Genomic DNA, 24240 nt, shown 5'->3' with positions numbered 1-24240 from the left:
AGGACATTCCTTTCTATTCCCAATTTGCTAAGAAGTATTATTAAAAAAAATCATTAATGACAGATTTTACTGAATGCTTTTTGGGCATCTACTGAAGAGTTACATGATTTTCTCTTAATACTTGGTATCGTGTATTACATAAATACATTTTCTGATGCTGAACCATCCTTGCTTTCCTGGGATAGTTTACTATTTGCTAATGTGTAATTCTATTTGCTAATGTGTAATTCTATTTGCTAATATTTTATTTATATTTTTAAAAATGATTTTCATAAGATTATAATTTTTGTTTTCTGTACTAATCTTGTTTGATTTTAGCATCAGTATTAAACATTGATTTATTCAGAATTCCTTGTCTGTAGTCTGAAACAGTTTGCACAGGATAGGGATTATCTCTTCCTTTAATGGGGGAGGTAAATAAAAAAACCATCATGTCTGATTATCAGGTACCACAAGCAATGAACTTGGCTGTGGTTCTCCATCTCCTGTGGGATACTTTCGTAACTGGAGCCCAGCAGGCCTGTTAGCTTCAGACCTGTATACTGCTTTGAGATTCTGCTGTTGATCTTGCTTTTTGAACCTGGCTATGTCTTTGAAAACAGATTCCATTTAACATCTTGATCAGATATCCCTTGAAACTGACTTATTATAATCATTTGTTTGTTGGATGAATGACATTCTAAGTTGGGAGAATGTAGAAAACAGAACCAGGAATAAGACAATGAACTAACTGCCTTTAGCCTTACCCTCTGGTAATATACATACATGCAAATATCTTTATTTCACTGATAAGGAACACCAGAAAAAGTGTGCCTAGTTAAATATTAATCACCATTCATTTTCCCAGCACTATCCTATATAAGATAATTTTCACCTTATTTTTCCTGAATGTAGTCATTTAAAAATATTGATTCTGTCAGAAATCCTTTTCCAGAAAAAAACTCCTATTAAGCAAAATGTGAGAATGACAAGAAGAAACTTCCACATACTTAAAATTCTCTGATCAGCAGATACAACAGCCAAAACATAATCTGATATACTGAGTACTAAATTTTGAAGTACTTATAGAAAAACCCTATAGGAGTCTGGAGGAAATGGGAATTCAAAACTATGTTATAAGAAATGATACTATTTCAAGGCCAGGCGTGGTGGCTCACGCCTGTAATCCCAGCACTTTGGGAGGCCGAGGCGGGTTGATCACGAGGTCAAGAGATCGAGACTAGCCTGGCCAACGTAGTGAAACCCCATCTCTACTAAAAATACAAAAATCAGCCGGGGGTGGTGGCAGGCACCTGTAATCCCAGCTACTCGGGAGGCTGAGGCAGGAGAATCACTTGAATCGGGGAGGCAGAGGTTGCAGTGAGCTGAGACTGCACCATTGCACTCCAGCCTGGGTGGCAGAGAGACTCCATCTCAAAAAAAAAAAAAAGAAATGATATTATTTCTTACAAGGAAGATAACATTATCTACACTACAGTTTATTAAACTATTTTAGAGAATGTGTAAGAATGAAGGCTGATAGTGACCTCATATTTATTATATCCTCTAACTTTATTTTACTTTTTGAGACAAGAGTCTTGTTCCTCACCCAGGCTGGAGTGCAATGGCGCAATCTCAACTCATTGCAACCTCCCCTTCCCAGGTTCAAGTGATTTTCATGCCTCAGCTTCCCAAGTAGCTCGGACTACAGGCGTGTGCCAGCACGCCTGGATAATTTTTGTATTTTTAGTAGACACAGGGTTTCACCATGTTGGCCAGGCTGGTCTGGAACTTCTGGCCTCAAGTGATCCACCCACCTTGGCCTCCCGAAGTGCTGGGATTACAGGCATGAGCCACCATGCCCAGCCGTATCCTTTATTTTAAAAAAAGAACCTTAATAATATCAATCTTTAATTTTGGATAATTAGCAGATAAATTATTTTAAGGAGTTCATAATGCAAAGAATTATAAAACTTTGACTTACCTATTGATTCAATCTGGAAATCAAAGGTGAGTTCTGACGATAATTTCCTGCTAGATTTTAATCTTCCTTGGAGATTTACTATTTTTATACAACCTAGAGGAAAAAAAGTCACTCAGAAACTAAGATAAAAGAAGTCTTATTAAAGTAAGACATTCATAAATAAAAACTTACAGTCCAAGCATACAAGGATGGTATCTCTCTCCAGTTGGGTTACATGAGTAACATTTGTCTGTGGGGTATCTACAACACAAACAAATTTTGGTAAACCTACAGAAACTTTGATACTTAAAGCATGGAAACATTTAAGAAAAAGAATTCTGAGGATAACAGTACTTGAAATGGATACGTCTTTTGTAATACACATGTAGTGACTGAGCCAGGCTATGTGGGTTTAAATGCTGATGCAAGTGCCAAACAATGTAAGTGCTCAACAGAGCATATGTTGGCTGTTGTCAATACTACTGGTAATGCAGAACACATGGATACAGAATGCCGACTGCACTAGAAAACAAACTATACTTAAAATATCCTATAATGCAACTTTTCCTCTTTTAAAAACCAAATTTTCTATTAGTGGGAGATTTGTAAATACATGTAGTTCTCAAACCATGGTTCCTGTATCAACACCATTAGCATCACCTGGGAATTTACAAAAATGAAATTTGTTTTTTTTTGAGCCTGCTGCTCAGGCTGAAATGCTGTGGTGTGATCATGGTTCCCTGCAGCCTTGAAATCCTGGCCTCAAGTGACCCTCCTGACTTAGCCTTCTGAGTAGCTGAGACCATAGGTACACGCCACCATGCCTGGCTAATTAAAAAAAAAAAAATTAAGAGATGGGGTCTTGCTATATTGCCCAGGCTGAGGTTTGTCTATATATGCCAAAACTATGGTCTTTGTGTCAACCTCACCAGCAACACTTGGGAATTCACAGAAATGAAAATTCTCAGGTCCTATGTAGACTATAAATGAACAGCTCTGGGGGTGGGGCTCAGCAATGTCACAAGTCTCCCAGTGATTCTGATGAATGCTCAAGTCTGGTAATTGCTGCTACGTACTACATACTCAACGATCACTCTTACCAATACTCCTAGTAAAGTGATGGAATATGATCAAAAAGGTAACATCACCTCAGGGAGGCAGGGCAACTGGAGTTGTGTAAAATGAAAATTTTCAGGTATACACCATTTAAAAGTACATAAAATACTTAAAATTTCTGAGAGTTACAGAAATGTTAAGTACCCAAGTTTTGTTTTAAATGTTTCCTATGTTAATATACATTTTGTATTCATTTTCTTATTAATGAACATAATCAAAACAATTTGATGCATGTAAAATTCTCTAAAAAGGAAATGTGAAACATATAAAAAGTATTATCAAAATATTAAAAATATTTGAGTCTATATAAATTATTTCCCTTTTATTTGTTTGAAGAAAAAAAGTGCTTTAATTGACATTCGATTTGTAATATTAATTTAATTATTTCCAAGAAAGATTAATGCAAATATGACTTTACGGGTTACCTATACTCAGTGTCCTTCGAGAGACACTGTTATTTAAAATACATATCACCAAAATCAAATAACAACCCAGGTGTATACCTCATTTTATAGCAAGAGGTGTGTTCATGCACAATTGTTTATTAATATATACCAAATATACATACCAACAATATACACAGGACTTTGAGGATCAGATCCTTATATTCATTTCTAAATAAAAACACTGGTGTATGTGCTCTCAGTATCATGTTTTGGCAATGTTTGCTTGATTTAGTTGGTTAGGTAGAGACAGGATTTCATTCTGTCACCCAGGGCGGAGTACAATGGTGCTTGTACTCCTGGGCTCAAGTAATCTTCCTTGACCTCCTGGGCTCAAGTAATCTTCCCATCTTGGCCTCCCTGGTAGGCGGGACTACAGGCATGCACCACCATGCCCAGCTAACTTATATGTAATTTTTTTAGAGACAGGGTCTTGCTACATTGCCCAGGCTGTTCTTGAACTCCTGGACTCAAGCGATCCTCTCACCTTGGCCTCCCAAAGTACTGGGATTACCAGTGTGACCCACCATGCCCCGCCAGCCAATGTTTTAAATGTGTCATATGAATTAGCTATTTTAAAGAGAGTAAACTTTCCTTCTTCCAGTTTAATAATAGTTATTGAAGACTGGCAGTGTATGCAGTTTTTGCTTAATAAGAGATACAGTAAACTTACTACTTATAAAACCAGTATATGTTTTACCCTTAATAATTCCATCAAAATTACAAACCTGATTCTGTAAACCACGAAGAGGTAGAATTTGGATTGACCGTCTCAAATCGAACCACTTGGTTGAAGTCTCTACCTCTACTGACACCAACACAAACTAAAGGGTACTCCTGTTCAGGAACTACCAGCATTTCAAACATTCTAAGTGGACACGGTATAGGAAAATCTATGTGCTAGAGAAAGAAACAAAAATAATTAAACCAAGGAAAATAAAACCAAATAATTCTATGAGAATACTATAAAACAGCTTTCTACAATAAAGACTGCATCTTGTCACAGAAATTCAGGTAATGCAGAAAAATCTAAATTATGTACTTTCTTTTATAAAGATTTTAAGTTTACCACCGCAAAATATTTTAAAGTTATAATTACATGATTTTAGGACATTAAGGCTGGAAGGGAATCTATAAGTCATGTGTCCAACCCTCTCTTTTCAGAGTTGGAAACTAGGGCCCAGGAACTGGGTGACCAGCCCATGGTCCCCTGGCCTTTGTGGCAGAGTCTCCTGTCTCCCAATTTGATGCTTCTTCAGTTATACTCCTCTGCCTTCTTAATCAACTGAGCAAACATGGATGAGAGAAGTGAAATGCTAATTAGCAAGAGACACTCCTCTTGTAAGATGTGAGCAGAAAAAGTCATAAATTAAAAAAAATTAGCTTCACATCTGAAGTGATTTTATCAAATCGACTCAGTTATAATACAACCCATTTTAATTTTACATAAGTTTAAAATTTCTTTTATACTGCTACAAAGAATAAATTCACATTCTGAAGGACTAAAAAAATAGATGGAAAACATTAACTTCATTAGTAATCAAGAAATAAAAGCACAGTGAGATAAATACTATACATACCCACCAGAATGGCTAAAATTAAAAAGAATGACACTGAATAACCATCCCAGAGGAGTAAGCAAATGCTCATACAACACTGGTGGTGGGATATAGAGTGGCACAGTCACACTGGTTAACTGCATTATTTATTAACGCTGGATGTAGGCATTCCTTAGGACCTTGCAATAATACTCCTAGGTATACATTCTAAAGAACATGAGTACACATATACAAGAGACAAATGCAGAACAGATAAAATTATGGCACATTCACAAAATAAAAAATTATATATAGAGAACTGAAAAATGAATAAACTATAGCTATGTCCAGCAACTATACAAATATAATGCAGACACAAATGAACATATACTTTGTAATTCCACTTAAATACTGTTGAAAAATTAAATAAAATTAGTTCTAATGTTTAGGGATATGAGCTTAGATAGTAAAAAAGAGAAAAAAAGTAAGAACTTTCTAGGTTTCCTTTGTAAAAAAAGAGGCAGGGAGCTGACTAAAAGGGAGGATGACAAAGGGAATTCTAAAATTTTTCTTCACAAATTAAACAAAAAATACCACTCTCATGCATATTTTATTCAGTTCATTCTTACATATTTTATATTTTTGTTGCTTTTACAAACTGGCTATGTTTTCACTGTATTTTCCAAATGGTTATTGCCAGCATTTTATGAAGCTACTGGATTTAATTTGTTTTCTTTTTAATCTGGCAACTCATAAATTCTAAAGAAAAGTAAAAAGTGCAACGGGGGATATCCTAACAGGTAGTTTTAAAGTGTTGGAAGACACAAAATGGTACTCGTGGCTGGAATGTGAAGCTCTGTGTTCACCTGCTGTTCCCACATTCCTTCTTTCCCTGTGGTTGCTAAAGTGCCTCCATTCCACGGGCACAGACACTTCATCAATATTCTCCAAACCTCTTCTCTAGGAGCTTTCCCATTACCTTGGGGCACATGCTTTTGATAAAATCTGACATTTTTAATAAGGTACAGCAACTTAAATAATTCTCTTTGAAATAAAAAGCAACGAAGCAGAAAAAAACCCAATGCTTCTGATTAAAGATGCATCTTTAAACTTTTACAGTTTAAACACAGAAACAATGCTTTAAAAAAAACACAACAGATTTTGACTACTTCTACATTGCTTCCAATAATAACTAAGCAATTTGTATAAATCATTAACAGAAGGGGATTCATGTCTAATAGTTTTAAATCCAGTTGCTATTGTCCTTGAGGGCAGCAAGTGTATCTAATATATTTTTGTCTCTCTAGTAAATAACACGGTGCCTTGCCTGCAATAGGTACATTATGTTTGCTGGAGAGATCTTTAATTTTTAACTTTTATTTATAATGAAAATGCAGTCCAGGCTGGGTGCGGTGGCTCACACCTGTAATCCCAGCACTTTGGGAGTATGATGCGGGTGGATCACCTGAGGTCAGGAGTTCGAGACCAGCCTGGCCAAGATGGTGAAACCCCATCTCTACTAAAAATACAAAAATTAGCTGGGTGTCTGTAATCCCAGCTACTTGGGAGGCTGAGGCAGAGAACTGCTTGATCCTGGGAGGCGGAGGTTGCAGTGAGCTGAGATCACGCCACTGCACTCCAGCCTGGGCAACAGAGCCAGACTCCATCTCAAAAAAAAAAAAAAAAAAAAGCAGTCTAATGATGCAAAAACTGTCAGAAATGTCATTACGAGGAAACAAGAATATAGAAAGCATAACAATGTTTTTGAATACATCTGATTAAGGGTTATAGTATAGAAACATCATAAATACTGATAGAAATAATGTTAAATATGGAGACAAAATATACATATAGAAGTCTTGATGCAGAGAGACACAGAAAGGAAAGCTAGGTTAAGATTAAGGAAGGTAGGCAAACATTATAGTTCAGAGAGTTTAAGGAAAGGGAGAAGAGTGATTAAAATCTTGAGGGAGACCTGCAAGTAGTATTGTACTACAGGTTCACTATCTCACAATGCTGGTAACAGGCCTCATTAGAGCCAGGCCAAGCACCCTGGTGACATCTACCGGGAAAAGAGAAGCCATGGATAGGTAATTTTTAAGCGTCCTATGTCTTCAAAGTATATATTCCCTCCTGCATGCTCTTGACATGGACAATTCCTCTAACAGAGAAAAGCATCTTTCATTATATATTAGGATAAATGGTTTACCATATTAGATAACATATAAAATTCATTCATACCAGGTTAATCAGTATATCAGTATACAAGAATAACTGATATGATAAACATTTTCATTTTGATAGAGGTTAGGAATGAAAATAATAGGAAGGACATATTTAAAATAGACTGAAGAAAGAAAGGAAAAAGATAGGAAAGGAAGAGGTTGCTGAAAAATCAAACTGTGTAGACTTTACCATTCCATCTTGGATAGAGCATTCTTTTGTCAAATAAACAAGAACAAAGAGGAGCTGAGAACAAAACAATTTTTGCCATAAATGGGCTGTATTCAGTAGTTCTGCTTTAGACAACTTATAAGGATATTTTCCCCTGAGCTTTCAGTTTAAATAATTTTTGTTTCAGTGCATTTACCTGTGAAATTAATACTTCAATAGGTTTCAAATTCTTGAAACTATATTTTCATCTGTTTAGCCCTAGTTAATCTTGAGGTTAAAACTGATATGAAAACAAAAACTAGATTTCTTAGTCACTTACAGGATTTTAAACAACAGGGAGTCAATACTTTAAACATCTTAATACTATAAAATTTAGGAAGAACCCCACTCCAGCTATATTCCGACTCTAATTTCTACGGAGATCAAATGCACATGAAATAAGACCACTTAGTCCATATATAATAGCATGGAAAATGACTTTAAAAATTCATTTGGTATTTCCTTGATGTAATTAACTGAGCCTGTACTTCACACATTTTAAAAGTTAGTTTTTCCTTAAATGTAAGTTACAGATGAGTAAAGTAAATATTTTAAAAATTATTCATTAATTAAATGATTCTAGAAAAACTTAAGCAAAAAAAAAAAAAAAAAAAAAAAAAAAAATCTGTGGAAAGGCCTAGGCAAATTAATGGGTATGTATATAACTAAAAACAACTTGTTTCCTCATCATTATGGTTATCCCTAGTTCTCCTAGGCCAACCTGCAACCTGTATGTTGTTTTCAGCTGTGATGGAGGTCAACCAGAGAGTATATTCAAAACATTTCACTGATCTTTTAGTACTTCCTGTTTCTGCCATCAGGCTCTGTATGTGAGACACTATTTCCAGCTCCCCACCGCCATACCCTTGAATTATTTCTCTAGTCTCTTATAAAACTTTTACTAGGCCAATTAAGTTCCTTACAATTGGGCAGATTTTTACAACCCTGCAACGTTATCTGAAATCATTAAATTAACTTGAAATTAACTGAAAAAAAGTTTCTTTAAAGAACAGTAAGGTTGATAAGCTTTTATAGTAAGAATAAGATAGTTTGACTTTTATGCTTACCTTAATTAACATAAATTTCTGCATTGGTTCAACCCATTCTAATAGAACAATGCTAGTCTGAAGTGCTCCACATAGGTATTTATGGCCCGTGTAAGGATTTCTTACTGTCAAAGCAAAAATATAAATGAGTTCTCTTATAAAACAAACAAAGTCATTATGACAATAATTGCATGCTCAAAAAAACAAAAAACAAAACTAAACATAAAACAGAATCAAAAGCTGGTTGCCAGTTCAGTTTCTTAATTAGAGGGCTAGGTGAAAAAAATACTGTTTCAGGTAATAGCAGGAAATGCCCTCTTAACTTGCAGGATTTTTATTTGTATGCACAAATGAAACTGCTGGTTATAATGAGGCTGTGGGGTAGGAGGAAGGACTTTTGGTCTTATGATGGCAGGAAAATTACCTGAGGTGGCAACATTCTGATAAAAGGGTCAAAGTAAATTTGGGAAGAAGTTGTCAAACTCATAAGATACAACACATTCGGGTAGTTCACAAGGTGCTTTTGGTGGTAATGTTCAGAAGCAATAATGTTTTGTTTCTGAAAATAAAACACTTGTCTATCTTCCCCCTTTTGATTAAATTCTTATGGTCACTAGAAAACATCACAGATATTAATCGAACCTTAAAATAATGGTTTACAAATAATAAAATTGAATTACCTCAGATTTTGAAATTTTCTTTTGGTTATAAACCAGAAGAAGTAAAGTAAATATATGTGAAGTAAATATATTTGGAATAAAGATAAAAAAAATTGAACTGTGAAAAGGGGGAACAGCAGTAAAGTTCACAAACTTCACATAGATTTGAAATATTTAAATGGCAGAGGAGGAGAACAGCAAAACTGTCCCGCCAAAGAAAACAGAGAAGTCTATATAGGAAATTCTTTCCTATAATTAACTTTTCCTAAAAATCTGCCCCTTTGTCCTCAGGCAGAGTCAAGTCAGTTTGCTGGAAGTTCTAACAGAGACTCAACCACCATGTCTAAACCCAACCTTGTCATCCTCTTTTGCTCTAAACCAGCTGTTCTTGCTTCCTGTTAACAACACTTGCCCTTCTGCCAGTCTTTTGGGTTTGAGGCCTCAGTCATCTCTGACATATTTTCCCTTCACACCCAGACACTCCTTCCCTGCTATATGCACTGCTACTGCTCTAGCACAAGACTTCCTTCCTTACTTATTGCATAGTAATAAGCACATGCTCACACAAGGCCAATGGCTCACACTCATCTGCCACTCTCCTTTCTATAATCTGTATCCAGCTAAGCGAATTGTCAGCATTTATTATGTAACCTTTATGATTTTTTTTTGCTTCCACATGTTATGTCATTTCTTCTGTTTGAAATGGCCTCTCCATCTATTCAGTTCAAATCTGAACCTGCCTTATTTTGAGGCCTGGCCCAAATGCCACCGCCTTCAGTGACCCTATGTTTAGAGTCCTTTCCACACTATACTTTGTGGTATAATGACTCATGTGTTTATCGTCCCTTTTATAATAATAGTAACTTAACGGAAAGAAATCATTTTTTGCTCTGGCTACATGCAAATAGAACAACTAATTGTTATAGGGGTGGGGGAGGAATGAGAGGAAGGTGAACATAAAAATACATGCTGAAGGAATAAATGCCATCTCACAAGCCATTGCTAAGCAGAATGCTGAATGGTACGTAACAGGACCCTTGGAAAACAGGGTGTGATAAAAAGTGGTAAAAAAAAAAAAAAAAAAAGTCATAATACTTTCTCCATTTACCTAGGCAATAAATTATTTGTTTAGCAAATAATTTTTTTGCTAATAAACATTTATTTGCAAATAAATTATTTGCAAGGTACTATGTATTAGGCTTAGTCTACACAGAGATGAAATAGCCAAGAAATTTGTTCTACTTAAGGGGGAAAAATAAAGTATTGCTGGCAGAATGCCCTGGGGTAGTACTGTTTTATGCCAGATTTTACAAGGAGTCTCAGAGAGCTATATGCTATTGGACAGTTTACTTACCAACACAACACTTCTGGCACCATTTGGTTTCAGGGATTTTTGCTGATACAGAAAATTTCCTAAATGTAAATAAAAGTGAGTACATAATATATGTAGGCAAACTTAGTATATGAAAAAGCGACTGTTAGAGATCAGTGGAGAAAGGATGAGTTCAAAACTGGTGCTGACATACTAGGTCATCTATTAAAATTAGAATAAAAAGGCCGGGTGCCATGGCACATGCCTGTAATCCCAGCACTTTGGGAGGCCGAGGTGGGCGGCTCACGAGGTCAGGAGTTCGAGACCAGCCTGGCCAACATAATAAAACCCCATCTCTACTAAAAATACAAAAAAATTAGCCAGGCATGGTGGTGCATGCCTGTAATCCCAGCTACTTAGGAGGCTGAGGCAGGAGAATCGCTTGAACCCAGGAGGTGGAGGATGTGGTGAGCCAAGAGCACACCATTGCACTCCAGCCTGGGCAACAACAGCAAAACTTGGTCTCAAAAAAAAAAAAAAAAAAATTAAATAAATTGGATCCCTTTCTCATGGCCCCCAATCAGTTCCAAATGGGTTAAGGGTTTAAATATGAAAACAAACTATAGAAGTCTATAGAAATATATGACCTTGGGATTTAAGAAAATACAAAAAGAACAAATCATACAGGAAAATGCTGTTACATTTTAATTGGCTTTTTTGCCCCCACTGATTCAACCCTAGCACCTCAAACTACAGGTGGCAGTCAATTATTGAATTAGTAACTTTGGTTTACCAAAAGATATCATTGAGAAAATGAAAAGCCAAAAACTGGAGAGAGCTATTTTTAGTACATGTAATACATTTACATGTACTGTAAAAAGCTGTCTTATTATAAAAATTTGTGAAGAATTTCTTTTTTAGAAATCTTTGTTTCTTTACTCAGGAAAAGTGGGATACAGATGTTCTGCAAAGGTGCTATAGGGGTTTTGCAAACATCTGACTCGAATTTAATAGATAAAAATCAATTCTGAATTTTTTTTAAAACTACAATTTAAAAACTACACATACACTCAAATGTCCTTTAAAATGTAATATAATAAAGACTGTCGGTGCATCAAATTGTAAAAACCTCAAATTAAACCCATTTCTGTACATACTTTTTTTTTATTATTAAATTTTATTTTATTTTTTGGACAAGGTCTCGCTCTGTCACTCAGGCTGGAGTGCAAGGGCGTGATCTTGGCTTACTGCAACCTCCGCCTCCCAGGTTCAAGCAATCCTCCTGTCTCAGAATGCCGAATAGCTGGGACTACAGGTGCCTGCCATCACGCACGGCTAATTTTTGTATTTTTCGTACAGACGGGGTTGTGCCACTTTGCCCAGGCTGGTCTCGGATTCCTGAGCTCAGGTGATCCGTCCGCCTTGGCCTCCCAAAGTGCTGGGATTACAGGTGTGAGCCACTGTGCCCGGCTAATTTTTTCTTTTTTTTTTTTGAGACAAAGTCTCGCTCTGCCGCCCACGCTGGAATGCAGTGGCTTGACCTCAGTTCACTGCAACCTCTGCCTCCCAGGTTCAAGTGATTCTCCTGCCTCAGCTTCTCAAATAGCTGTGATTACAGGCATCAGCCACCACACCCAGCTAATTTTTGTATTTTTAGTAGAGACGGGGTTTCAACATGTTGGCCAGGCTGGTCTCAAACTCCTGACCTCAAGTGATCCACATGCCTTGGCCTCCCAAAGTGCTGGGATTACAGGTGTGAGCAACTGTGCCTGAGTTCTACAAACATCTAAACTCTTTTTTTTTAAAAAATAATTTTTATAAGAAAGAGACAGATTTCACCATGTTGCCCAGGCTGGTCTCAAATTCCTGAGGCTCAAGTAATCTGCCAAAAGTGCAGCCTCCTTAAGTGCTGGGATTACAGGCACGAGCCACTTAAACTTAAATGTGTAAATTTGCCAAAGATTAGATAGATGCCAGTGCTCTGTACAAGTCTTTTTTTTTTAGAGTTGTACAATTTTATATAAAATTGTACAGCACACGTGTGAAGTTCAGTGCAATTCCAAACAAGCTCAGAACAATTTTCCTGATGGATGTTCTTGTAACCACACAATTGGCAACTGAGTGATAAGCATAAATATAATATTAAAAAATATAATATTGTAGTACTGTAATTTTAACCCTTAGTACATTTTATATATTGACCTATTTATGAAAAGCTATAATTTTAGCTTCACTTACTGATTCCTTACTATGTGCCATGCATTTTAGACATCTGTGTCATTCAGTCCCTCCAATAAAGAGGTAGGTTACAGCATAGAAATCTGAAGCTTAGATTTTTGCTCAGGTCTTTTTTTTTTGTTTTTTTTGGAGACAGGGTCTCACTCTGTCGCCCAGGATGGAGTGCAGTGGCTCAATCTTGGGTCACTGCAACCTCTGCCTCTTGGGTTCAGGCAATTCTCCTGCCTCAGCCTCCCAGGTAGCTGGAACTACAGGCTGTATCAATTTAAATGAACATTATTCGGAGTGTGCAAGGTAAGCTGTCAAAAACTGTTACCTCTTTTTAAGTACTTGTCTTTGTGAATCAAAACGTTTTTCACACTGTGACAGCTAAACAATGACACAGAGTTTATTCAGATGTTGAAACACTGAACGACTACAATGGCAATCTAGAATATTCTGATTATGATTTTCTGGTTAAAACACCTCATTGTACCCTTGACTAGCTTTACATTAGGAAAAGTTTTACATTATAACTTACAATTATAAAAATGCCCCTTTCATATACGTTGGAGTTTAATGCAGCTTAAAATAAAACAAAACAAAAACTCCCCACACTCTTAACGAATCTGCTTTGAACCAAAGCGCTTTTTAGAGTTAAAAAAAATCTGAACCAAGCTCCTGACAGATTTCGGCTGGCAAAAAGTTTAATGCTCCTGTCCACACTTGTAAACTTGTCTCCTAGCTCCCAAAGCTAACTTAGGGGTTAAAACACTGAACTAGTCAAAACCCAGGAGGATTAACTGCCAAGTTCTGAAAGACCATAGGGATGACTACTACACAAACAGAAAACAACTATTAAGTATGGCTGTGAATTAAGGATTTCAAAAACCTTTCAAAATAAGAGTTGTGGGCAGTACACTGAAATGTTTCAAAAATTTAGTTAATGTTCTATAGTGATCTACAAACTTGCCTTAATTTTAGTCATGATTTTATGAAACGCAATACAACTTATTTTACCAGCACCCAATTAACTGGAATTCTAAATTAACTGTCTGAATGTATTTAACATAGGATATTTTAGAGTACACTACAAGGCAGAGTTCAATTTATCATGCCCAATAATGATGACAAAAGGTCTCTTTCTTGAGAGCTTACTAGGTGCTGTGGTAGGTACTTTACATACATGATTTATCATTTTCAAAACAACTCTACCAGATGAGTATATAGGTTCCATTTATAGCTGAATTCATGTGGAGAGGTTGTATAATTTATCCAAGGTCCCATACCTAGTAAGTAAATGATACAACTGTACTTGAATTCCAAAGCTTATGCTTTACTAAAAATGGATTACAATATGGTACAATGAGTACCTATCTTCAGAATGAGAACCATGAGGCTCTTTATCGTCAGATTAAGAATAAGACACTCAGTAGAGGTTTAAGTTGTGCTCACTGTATGGCAGAAGAAATGGTATGAATACGCATATATAAAATATTATGATGCTAAAAGGGTTTTTTAGGTTTCCTGCCAATAAGTGAGAGAATTAAAAGATTTTACAGTAATTACTAGATAATGAAACTGAAGAAAGTGGGAAGGACATATTTGTAGCTGTTACTATTAAAAAAACTAAAGATTGACTATAATAAAATTCCTGAAATAATAACCTGGAGGTGAAATACCCTTAGAGCTGAACACATGGGGAAAGGTTGTATAATTTATCCAAGGTCCTATATCTAGTAAGTGAATGATCTAGGATTTAAATTCAACTTTACTTGAATTCCAAAGCTCATGCTTTACTAAAAATGAATTATAATATGGTACAATGAGTACCTATATTCAGCGTAGGTAAAATCATACCATATGGAAACTCCTTAAAAGAAGAGACTATATCTTATTCAATTTTGTCTCATCTATACATGGGACATTTCATACACATTTGGTGTATTCAGTAAAATCTGGAAGAAACGAACACAGGTAAAAGCAAATAAGCTAAAAAGGTCTCTATTGAGAACAGCAGATTCTCAAGGTACTCGAAAATTAAGGTTTTATGTTAGTTGCTTTACAACAAATATTATAAAAAAGAATAGCCATATTATAAAGTTTTTGTAAAATACAATTTATACCAGAGTTAGAAAATCTTTCAGTCAATAAAGAGGTCCAATATTATATTAAACAACGAAAGAACAGAGCATAATAAGAAATTACTGAAAGTAGAAAGGCAAAACCACTCAACTTCAAACTAATTATCTTCTAATGCAAAACACTGAGACACGGTCTTGCCTTGTTACCCAGGCTGGAATGTAGTGGCATGATCATAGCTCACTGCAGTCTCAACCTCCAGGGCTCCAGTGATCCTTCCACTTCAGCCTCCTGAGTAGCTGGAACCACAGGCTCAAGCCACCATGCCTGGCTATTTTTTTAAAAATATTTTTTGTAGAGATGAGGTCTTGCTATGTTGCTCAGGCTGGTCTTGAACTCCTAGCCTCAAGCCATCTTCCTGCCTCAGCCTCTCAAAGTATTGGGATTACAGGCGTGAGCCACCATGCCAGGTTGCAAAAACACTTTTCAATAAATCATTTTGATTTTGTAGGTATAGAAACTTTGAGAAAAATTTTGGTATAAAGTTAACACATATGTCAAAAGCAAAGGCACTAAATGCAATGTAAAATTATGGCAAAGTACAAGAAAAAAACTAGTTTTAAACTTGCAGAAAAAGAATAAAAAATTCAGAGAGAAAATGTCTGATATAATTTAAAAGTACAAAGTAGAAAAATTTTAGAACAAGAGTGTGATCACTAAGCACTTGTTAATGTATACTACTTATTATTTTTTCATCATGATTTCTATTAACCCAAACTGAGTGCTCTTTCACTTTCTGTAGCATAAATATTTATGAGAATGAACTGTTAATATCATATTGCCTCTAAGGATGTACCCTTACCTTGGCAGTATTCTGTCAGGGAGTTTGTGTGCTGGAATAGCAACAGGTAACTTTTGCATTTGTCTTGCATAATCAAAAAGCCCTGGTAAATTATGGGAATAAAGCTGAGAAGCTTTACCTATAAAGAAAAACGGATATGACATAAAAGCTAATAATAAATAGTAACAATTGTAAGGTATTTAAAAACTAAAATACTTACCAGATATTGATAGCAAGCAATTGTTCATTACATACAACCATGTACACCTTCGAGGGAATAGCTGATTAAAAAAAGGCACAAAGTTTACAAAGAATAATACATAATGGCAATGTAAATCTGTACATAGTAATCACGTAAGCTGTCTTATCTATAGGTCAGTTTAAAAGTAAGTTATTTTTAACATAAGTTAACTTTATCAAGGATTCAAAACAAGATGATATACACACATACATATTTATGTGAGAGAAAAAATAAATTAGGCTAAATTTTAGCCTAAACACGATATGATCAGCTCAAGTCTCCCTTATGATTAAGGGCTTTGTAACCCTAAACTATGCAGGGAATAAGAACATTTTCAAAAAACATCTATTCTTTTATTTTGGTTCTCGGGTTGAATAGGATTCTTCTGTCTACTCCTCCCAAAACAGACTTATCTAGGCATAATATGCATTCTAGGGTGTATGATACAGGAAAAAGCATCATGGTGTAGTGGAACACAGGATACAGAAACACTAGGTATGGAGGGAAAAAAAAGGCTGAGACAGAAGATGATGAAAACTCATAAATCACAAAGGAGATATATATATATGAAATTCATTACTAGAATTCAGTACCATAAGAACTGAGAGGCATCTCTGGAAGCCTGAAAGTGGTCACAATTTAGAGCAAAGAAAAAGGAATTTCATGGAACACAATCTATATATTAAAAAAAAATACTCTCATTAAGACATTTCGTTGTGCATATCAGTGGTTTTTAAATGGTCCTTGGACCAACAGCATCAGCAACACCTGGGCACATGGTAGAAATGTAAATTCTTGGACCTCACCCCAGACCTACTGAAGCAAGAAGTTCTGAAGGAGGACCCAGGAATCTATGGTTTAACTAGGCCTCCAAGTAATTCTGAGGCGGACTGAGGTTTGAGAGCCACTGATGTACATAATTAAGCATCCTGATTTAACAACCTTTGTTGCTGGGTTTGCTCTGGCAATTCCTACAACTAAGTTACTCCAAAATTAATTGAGATGAGAGAAGGGAATAGAGAGGACGCAGGGGTGAATGATGAAACACATCAAGGCCTCTAAGGGCATTACTTTATGGAAACACAGCCATAATAATGGGACTGAATAACTAAAAGAGAAAAGGTAATAATAAAAGGGAGGAGAAACAAAGTAACAATAAAAATTTTATTTCATTTACTGAGAAAATGTACTTACATAAAATAACCAATTTCTCCAAACAACTAAAATGTGGCATTGCCAATACAGTTTTTTAATTTGTAAAATGTGCCTATACCTGTGCCTCAGATAGAGAAGATATCAACATCCATTTCCTACTTTCTGCTTTTCACAAAAAATTCACAACAAAATTGGGACTTCATTGGCTATACTGAAAAAATCAGGCAGAGAAGGGGCAATGACTTATTCCAGACCACATATCAGTACATGTTATCAAAGTAGCAAGATATAGATTTTTATTTAATTCAGTGTTGAACTGGGTTTTCATACACATATCCACTAAAAACGTATCTAATACCACATCTATGGTTTATTATAAAATTATATACTTGCAAATATAAGTAGGTTTGCTTATTTAATATAAACATATATAAAGTAGCAAGACAAGACACAAATTGCTTTCATATTTTCAACATAGGGACAATGAAAAGGTATTTATGTATAGTTTTATTTAAAAAGTACTGGATTTCATTTTGAATTTTCTTTTTCTTTTTCTGAGACGGAGTCTCGCTGTATTGCCCAGGCTGGAGTGCAGTGGCACGATCTCCACTCACTGCAAGCTCCGCCTCCCAGGTTCACGCCATTCTCCTGCCTCAGCCTCCTGAGTAGCTGGGACTACAGGCGCCTGCCACCACGCCCAGCTCATTTTTTTTTTGTATTTTTAGTAGAGACGGGGTTTCACCGTGTTAGCCAGGATGGTCTCGACCTCCTGACCTCGTGATCCACCCACCTTGGCCTCCCAAAGTGCTGAGATTTCAGGCGTGAGCCATCGCACCTGACCCTGAATTTTCATTTTTAACAACAACTTTTACAACTCTAAAGCTTTACTAGATTTTTAATGCTTTCTTCCTTTAGAGAGTTAGGTTCTAGGTGAAATGATCAGTTTAATAAATAACAATATAACAGTTAAGAAGGGTAGCTTCTATATTCTGCCTAGACTCATATATCTGTTTTATCAATGACTGTGTGATCTTGGGTAATTTACTGAATCTCTGTCTCAGTGTTCTTATCTGTAAAACAGAATACCTGTATCTCATAGAGCTATATGGTAATTAAACAAGATGATACTTGTAAAGCACTTAGAAGAGTGCTGAGTACTGAATAAATGTTAGCTATAAATAATAAAAGCAGATAAAAAATTTTAAATCAGGACCCTGATTTGTGTCATCTTCTCACTTTTCAGAATCTTCCCCTATCTAGTAGGCTCATGCCACCCTGTTTCCTCTAAAATCTAAAGAAAATCAACCTAATCATCAATTTCACAGTAAGATGAAAAATTCAGGCTCCACATATACTAATTCTTTACTCTTATAGGCTCCCTCTAGGAGGGAAAAATGTTTCCTTTGAAGGGCAGTGTTTCAAAAAAAATTACTCTAGTAATGTAATTCAAATGCTAAAGCAACTAAGAAGGGAAGTTATTGCAGACTGGGGCTAGGTGTGGTTGATGGGTGCCTTCTCTCAAGAGTCCTGGCCCGGCCTGGTGGCTCACACCTGTAATCCCAGCACTGGGTGGGTGAGGCAGAAGGACTGCTTGAGACCAGAAGTTTGAGACCAGCCTGGGCAACAAAGTGAAATCCCAGTCTCTACAAAATACCAAAAAATTAGCTGGGCATTGTTGCATGTGCCTGTAGTCCCAGCTACTCAGGACGCTGACGTGGGTCACTTGAGCCCAGGAGGTCAAGGCTGCAGTGAGCTGTGTTCATGCCACTGCCCTCCAGCCTGGGTGACAGAATGAAACCCTGTCTCAAAAATAACAACAACAACAACAACAGAGTTCTTCAAATTAGGTTGATAAATGCTTACTCCACCTATGCATAAAGCTGGCCTTATTCCTTACAATTAATATTGTTACCAATATTATTTTTGGATATCTCATTATACCCAATAAAAATATGACCACCTTTGAATTATTTATTTACTAATTATTATAATTACAAGATCCTTTTCCTCCCTTTCCCTGTTCTTAGGCACTTTTCAGCCATTTCACTGTACACCATTTCCAGATTAAAAGATTTACAGTATATCATACAGTTTAGGATCTTGCTAGAAAGTTTGATTTAAAAAAATGGAGATGAAAATGTTTAGTCATGAATAAATCATTACTTATATATTTTTCTTTCCGTTTTATTTGTAATCAATTTATTTTTATTTTTATTTTGTTTTGAGATGGAGTCTCACTCCGTTGCCCAGGCTGGAGTGCAGTGGCGTGATCTCGGCTCACTGCAACCTCCGCCTCCCGGGTTTAAGTGATTCTCCTGTCTCAGCCTCCTGAGTAGCTGGGACTACAGGTGCACATGACCATGCTTGGCTAATTTTTGTATTTTTAGTAGGGACGGGGTTTCGCCTTATTTGTTAGGCTGGTGTCGAACTCCTGACCTCAGGTGACCACCCACCTCGGCCTCCCAAAGTGCTGGGATTACAGGCATGAGCCACCACGGCCGGCCTTGTAATCGATTTATATTGATAAAAGAATTAGTCACACATCCTGAAGGCACCCCAAACTCAGTATGACCAAATTGAAAGCATTACCATTCTCTTCAAATCAACACATCCTTCAGTATACTATACTCCATCTTTCTGTTACTGTCATGCACCCACTCACTCAAGTGGAAAACCTGAAGTTAACCTAGACCTCTTTTCAACCTCCATGTTGAATTGGTCATTCAATTCGGTCAATTCTAGATCTCTGATCTTTCTCTAGGTCCAGCATTTCTCTACAGGAACTATACAATCGGGAGAGAGAAAATGGTGAAGTAGTTAAGCGCATGGAATCTGGAGCTAGCTTGCTTAGGTTCATATCACAGTCCAGCCACTGAATAGCTGTGGGGTCTTTGGCAAGTTATTAATCCTTTCGGTGCTTTAGTTTTCTCATCCGCGAAATGAGAATATCAATGGTGTCTACCTCTGAGAGATTTCATGAAGACTAAATAATATATGTCAAGCATTTAAAAACACTGGGTGGACACATAGTAAGCTTTATGTAAGTATTAGCTATTAATCACATCATCATTATTATCAGTTTGTAGGTTGTTTTATGTTCCTGACTCATGGGTACTAAATGACAAAAGCTCTCCCCACTCATTGTGATACTCAAAAACATCCCCAGACTGGGGGAGAGGAGGAGAGAAATGGGGAATGACCACTAATGATTATGGAGGTTCTTTTGGAGATGACAAAAATGTCCTAAAACTGATGGTGTAATGGCTGCACAACGCTGTGAACATACTAAAAGCCACTGGATTGTACCCTTTAAGTGGGTGAACTGTATGATATGTGAATTACATCTCGATAAAACTGTTTTTGAAAAATATCTTTTCCCCTCTGTTCTCTACCTTTGCCCTGAATTAACACTCTTTTACCATTTGACCATGGTTTCTAGTCTCATCTCTCACCATACTGCAAACAGATATTTCTAAAACACAGGTCTGTTCCATCAGCATGGTACACCAAGCTCTGGTGTTTGGCTTCTGCCTGCCTACCCAGCTCCATCTATTGTTACCATTCTGTACTCCAGTCAAATGCCTAGTCATTGTTCCCATACTTGCCATGCTATTTCACATCTCTATGCCATCATGCTTATCCTGTCCGTGTGACAAACTTCTATTCATCATAATTTAAGGTCCATCTCAAATGCCTCTACTCATCTCCCCACAGGAGGTGCTGGTGACATCCACCTCTGTGGCCAATATCTTATACTCATTCCTAATATGACATCTAATCCTGAGTGTTGTAGTTACTGGTTTATACATCTGTTTTCCCTATTAGATCATGAGCTTCTCAAGGGTATGGACTAGTCCTGTGAATCTGTCTTCGGTATCTGGTAATTAGAACATGCTCCAGAAGGTTTTTTATTTTTTGAGGTGGAGTTTCACTTTTGTCGCCCAGGCTGGAGTGCAATGGCGTGATCTCGGCTCACTGTAACCTCCTCCTCCCGGGTTCAAGCGACTCTCCTGTCTCAGCCTTCGAAGCAGCTGGGATTACAGGCACACGCCACCACGCCCAGCTAATTTTTGTATTTTTTAGTAGAGACGGGGTTTCACCATGTTGGCCAGGCTGGTCTCGAACTCCTGACCTCAGGTGATCTGCCTGCCTTGGCCTCGCAAAGTGCTGGGATTACAGGTGTGAGCCACCATGCCCGGCCTCATGAGGATTTTAAGAATAAAAGACGCTGGGGCGGGGTGGCTCTTATCTGTAATCCCAGCACTTGAGGCCAGGAGTTCCAGACCAGCATGGGAAACATGGTGAAACCCTATCTCTACTAAAAACACAAAAATTAGCCAGGCATGGTGGCTCATGTCTATAATCCCAGCACACTGGGAGGCCGAGGCGGGCAGATCACCTGAGGTCAGGAGTTCAAGACCAGCCTGACCAACATGGTGAAACCCTGTCTCTACTAAAAACACAAAAATTGGCTGGGTGTGGTGGTGTGCGCCTCTACTCCCAGCTACTTGGGAGGCTGAGGCACGAGAATTGCTTGAACCTGGTTGCAGTGAGCCGAGATCATACCACCGCACTGCAGCCTGGGCAACAAGAATGAGACTCGGTCTCAAAAAACAAAACAAAACAAAACAAAAAAGAATAAAAGAGGCAGCAAGTCATGAAACTGAATCTTATTTCTGGTCTAATGTGTACTTATGGTAACTTAAAAATTAAAAAAAGAATATACAAAATAACATACCTGTTCCATTGATGTTTCATGAAGTTCATTAAGATTGAGGGTATAAATCCCTTCTTCGGCACCAAATATCAAGTACTGATCTGAAATAAAAGTAATTCACCGATTGATTTTGGTAAATAAAATATTTTTAAATAGGATTTCTATAATCTAAACTTCCGTAAATATGTATTAACATATAAAACAAGAATTACTATGATTTATAACCAGTGAATACAAAGAAGAGATTAGACACTTTAGACCCATAAACTGAATTATATGTAAACATTAGCCTCAAAGCAGTGAAGAGAATTTTTATGTAAGGGAGGTTCTGAAGAGTGGCATAGTAGATTCTTCACTCATCAGAGAGTGCTAAGAACTGGCAAAGAATCTGCAGCTCCTTTTTCTAAAACCCCCTAAAGACAGGATCATGTGCAACTGACATAAAGAATATAAAATTGAGAGTGGCTGATACAGATTCTAATTATTTCTACAGAATTTTTTTTAGAGCTATACTGTAAGTACTCTAATTTAAAAAACCCCAGAATCTGACCACAGTCTATTAAAAAGTTAACTAAAACTTGGATACCTGCTAGGGTACTCAGTATCTTCTAAAAGATATGAGAAGCATGGCCATGGTCCTTTCTGTTTTTGTTTCTTTGTTTGTTTCCCAAAGCAGGAGCGGAAATTTATTAAAAAGGCTTTAGGACAGGAAAGAAAGGAAAGAACAATTCCAAGAGATCCAAGCAGGCAACTTGAAGAAAAGTGCCCGATCCGTTTTTAAGATAATACAGTAACAGGTCAAGAACTTTTCTAGACTAACTAGACTAAACTGAAGTACGCTGAGAACAGTATAGAATGCTAAGAGCATTCCTAAAGTGCCCAGCATTTAAGATTAGTACTGGGAGATTAATGGCATGAGATTTGTGGTCAGACAGTACTGGATTTAAACTGACCCTTTCTAGCACTAATTGGCTATAAACAATGAACCTCTCTGAGTGCCAGTTTCCTTGCCTATGACATAAAAGTACTCAGAATATTTAATAAGAGTATATGTGTATGTATGTAAAAATGTTCACGTATATATGTTCTATGTGTATCTTACATAGACAGCTATTAAGATTCAGATATACAGTGAGAGGACATAGACAGTTCTTAGTGGTTGCCTAAGGACAACTGTTCTGATTACGGCCCCTTTTAAGGTCAGAGATCCTCTAAAGTGGTCACTAAACCCCGGATCCTTGGTAGTTAAATTCCTTCCATAATGGCTGTTTTGAAAAAAATGAAGCTATTGGCCAGTGGCTCATGTCTGTAATCTCAGCACTTTGGGAGGCTGAGGCGACAACTGCTTGAGCCCAGGAGTTCGAGACTAGCCTGGGGAACACAGAGAGCTCCCATCTCTACAAAAAATTAAAAAACAAAAACAAAAACAGCCAGGAATGGTGGCATGTGCCTGCAGTCCTAGCTACTCGGGTGGCCGAGGCAGGGGGATTGCATAAGGCCAGAAGTCTGAGGTTATACTGAGCCATGATCATGCCACTGTACTCTAGCCTGGGTGGCAGAGCAAAACCTTTTCCCTATAAATAAAAAATAAAAAAAGATACCAGACTACCGTGCAGCAGCAGCAGCAGAAACATTTCTGGAGGAAACTAGGGTGGCTCAGAATACATGGCTTCACTATATTGATATGGTAACTATACAGTGAAATTTTAATGTTATGTGTCGCCTCAAACACTGGTAACAGCACAAAGAAACATATTTACCTTAAAATTAAAAAAAAAATTATAAAACTTTTTTTCCCCAGAAAGATACTCAGAAAATAAACAAAATCACAAATGCTTTCATGGCCCCAGTTTTAAAAAATTAGGAAGATAACAGATAAAACGACACAATACTACCTCTTGTATCTGGGTTTATCCATGATGATGCACAGTGAATTTTCAAGGGACACCCATTAAAAACTTTTGAAAAACATGCACCCATCTAGGGAAACAAAGAATAACCAATATGAAACTGTGACAAGTAACAGTCTTTAATATATAAAATGTAACTATTATCTATTTTAATGTGAGAGTCTATAGATAGTATACTGAAATTATGATCATCTTCAAATTTACAGAAGTAAGTGTAAGAAATCATCATAGTCATTTGCCTAACAGTGGTACCACAAGTTTCCAGGTGCCACAATAATTTTACTTGGAAAAAGAGAAAAAAAAAAAGGTCATATTTTTTCTATCTTTTCAACTAAACAAAGCAATAATAGGAACCAATTCTGCACAATAATGTATCTTACATGCTCCATGTCAAGAGCAATATAATAGTCTCTGGTAAAAAGGAAATCATAATCTCTACAAAGAGATTATGTTTGGTTTTATGAGCCTAAAAATGGTATTAAAAATTGAATTTCACATTACAAACGGAAACAGGTATGGCTGATTTGAAATTCATATATGTGCTTCAACCTCCAAACACAGACTTTATTTTTTATTTTTTTCTATCAA

At 36.7% G+C, this 24240-nt stretch overlaps 1 protein-coding gene across 5 annotated transcripts in view; it reads right to left on the bottom strand.

Moving 5' to 3' along the window:
- MAP4K3 (mitogen-activated protein kinase kinase kinase kinase 3) overlaps positions 1–24240 on the bottom strand; it is a 199589-nt gene that overhangs the window by 7163 nt on the left and 168186 nt on the right. For all 5 annotated transcript variants that reach the window (XR_008500605.2, XM_054475488.2, XM_054475489.2 and 2 more), the window contains 9 exons: positions 23638–23722; positions 21764–21843; positions 15850–15910; positions 15651–15768; positions 10532–10590; positions 8540–8643; positions 4230–4401; positions 2135–2203; positions 1964–2056 (listed from right to left, as the gene is read on the bottom strand). Coding sequence is in view for 4 of the 5 variants with exons in the window: in XM_054475488.2 (XP_054331463.1) it covers positions 1964–2056; positions 2135–2203; positions 4230–4401; positions 8540–8643; positions 10532–10590; positions 15651–15768; positions 15850–15910; positions 21764–21843; positions 23638–23722 (841 nt within the window). In the remaining variant the exon portion in view is untranslated. The remainder of the gene's footprint in view (positions 1–1963; positions 2057–2134; positions 2204–4229; positions 4402–8539; positions 8644–10531; positions 10591–15650; positions 15769–15849; positions 15911–21763; positions 21844–23637; positions 23723–24240) is intronic.

The sequence above is a fragment of the Pongo pygmaeus genome, chromosome 12, assembly GCF_028885625.2.
Source record: "Pongo pygmaeus isolate AG05252 chromosome 12, NHGRI_mPonPyg2-v2.0_pri, whole genome shotgun sequence".
Classification (NCBI taxonomy): domain Eukaryota; kingdom Metazoa; phylum Chordata; class Mammalia; order Primates; family Hominidae; genus Pongo; species Pongo pygmaeus.
Note: the sequence above shows the minus strand (reverse complement) of the source record. Positions and strands in the feature narration are given on the sequence as shown.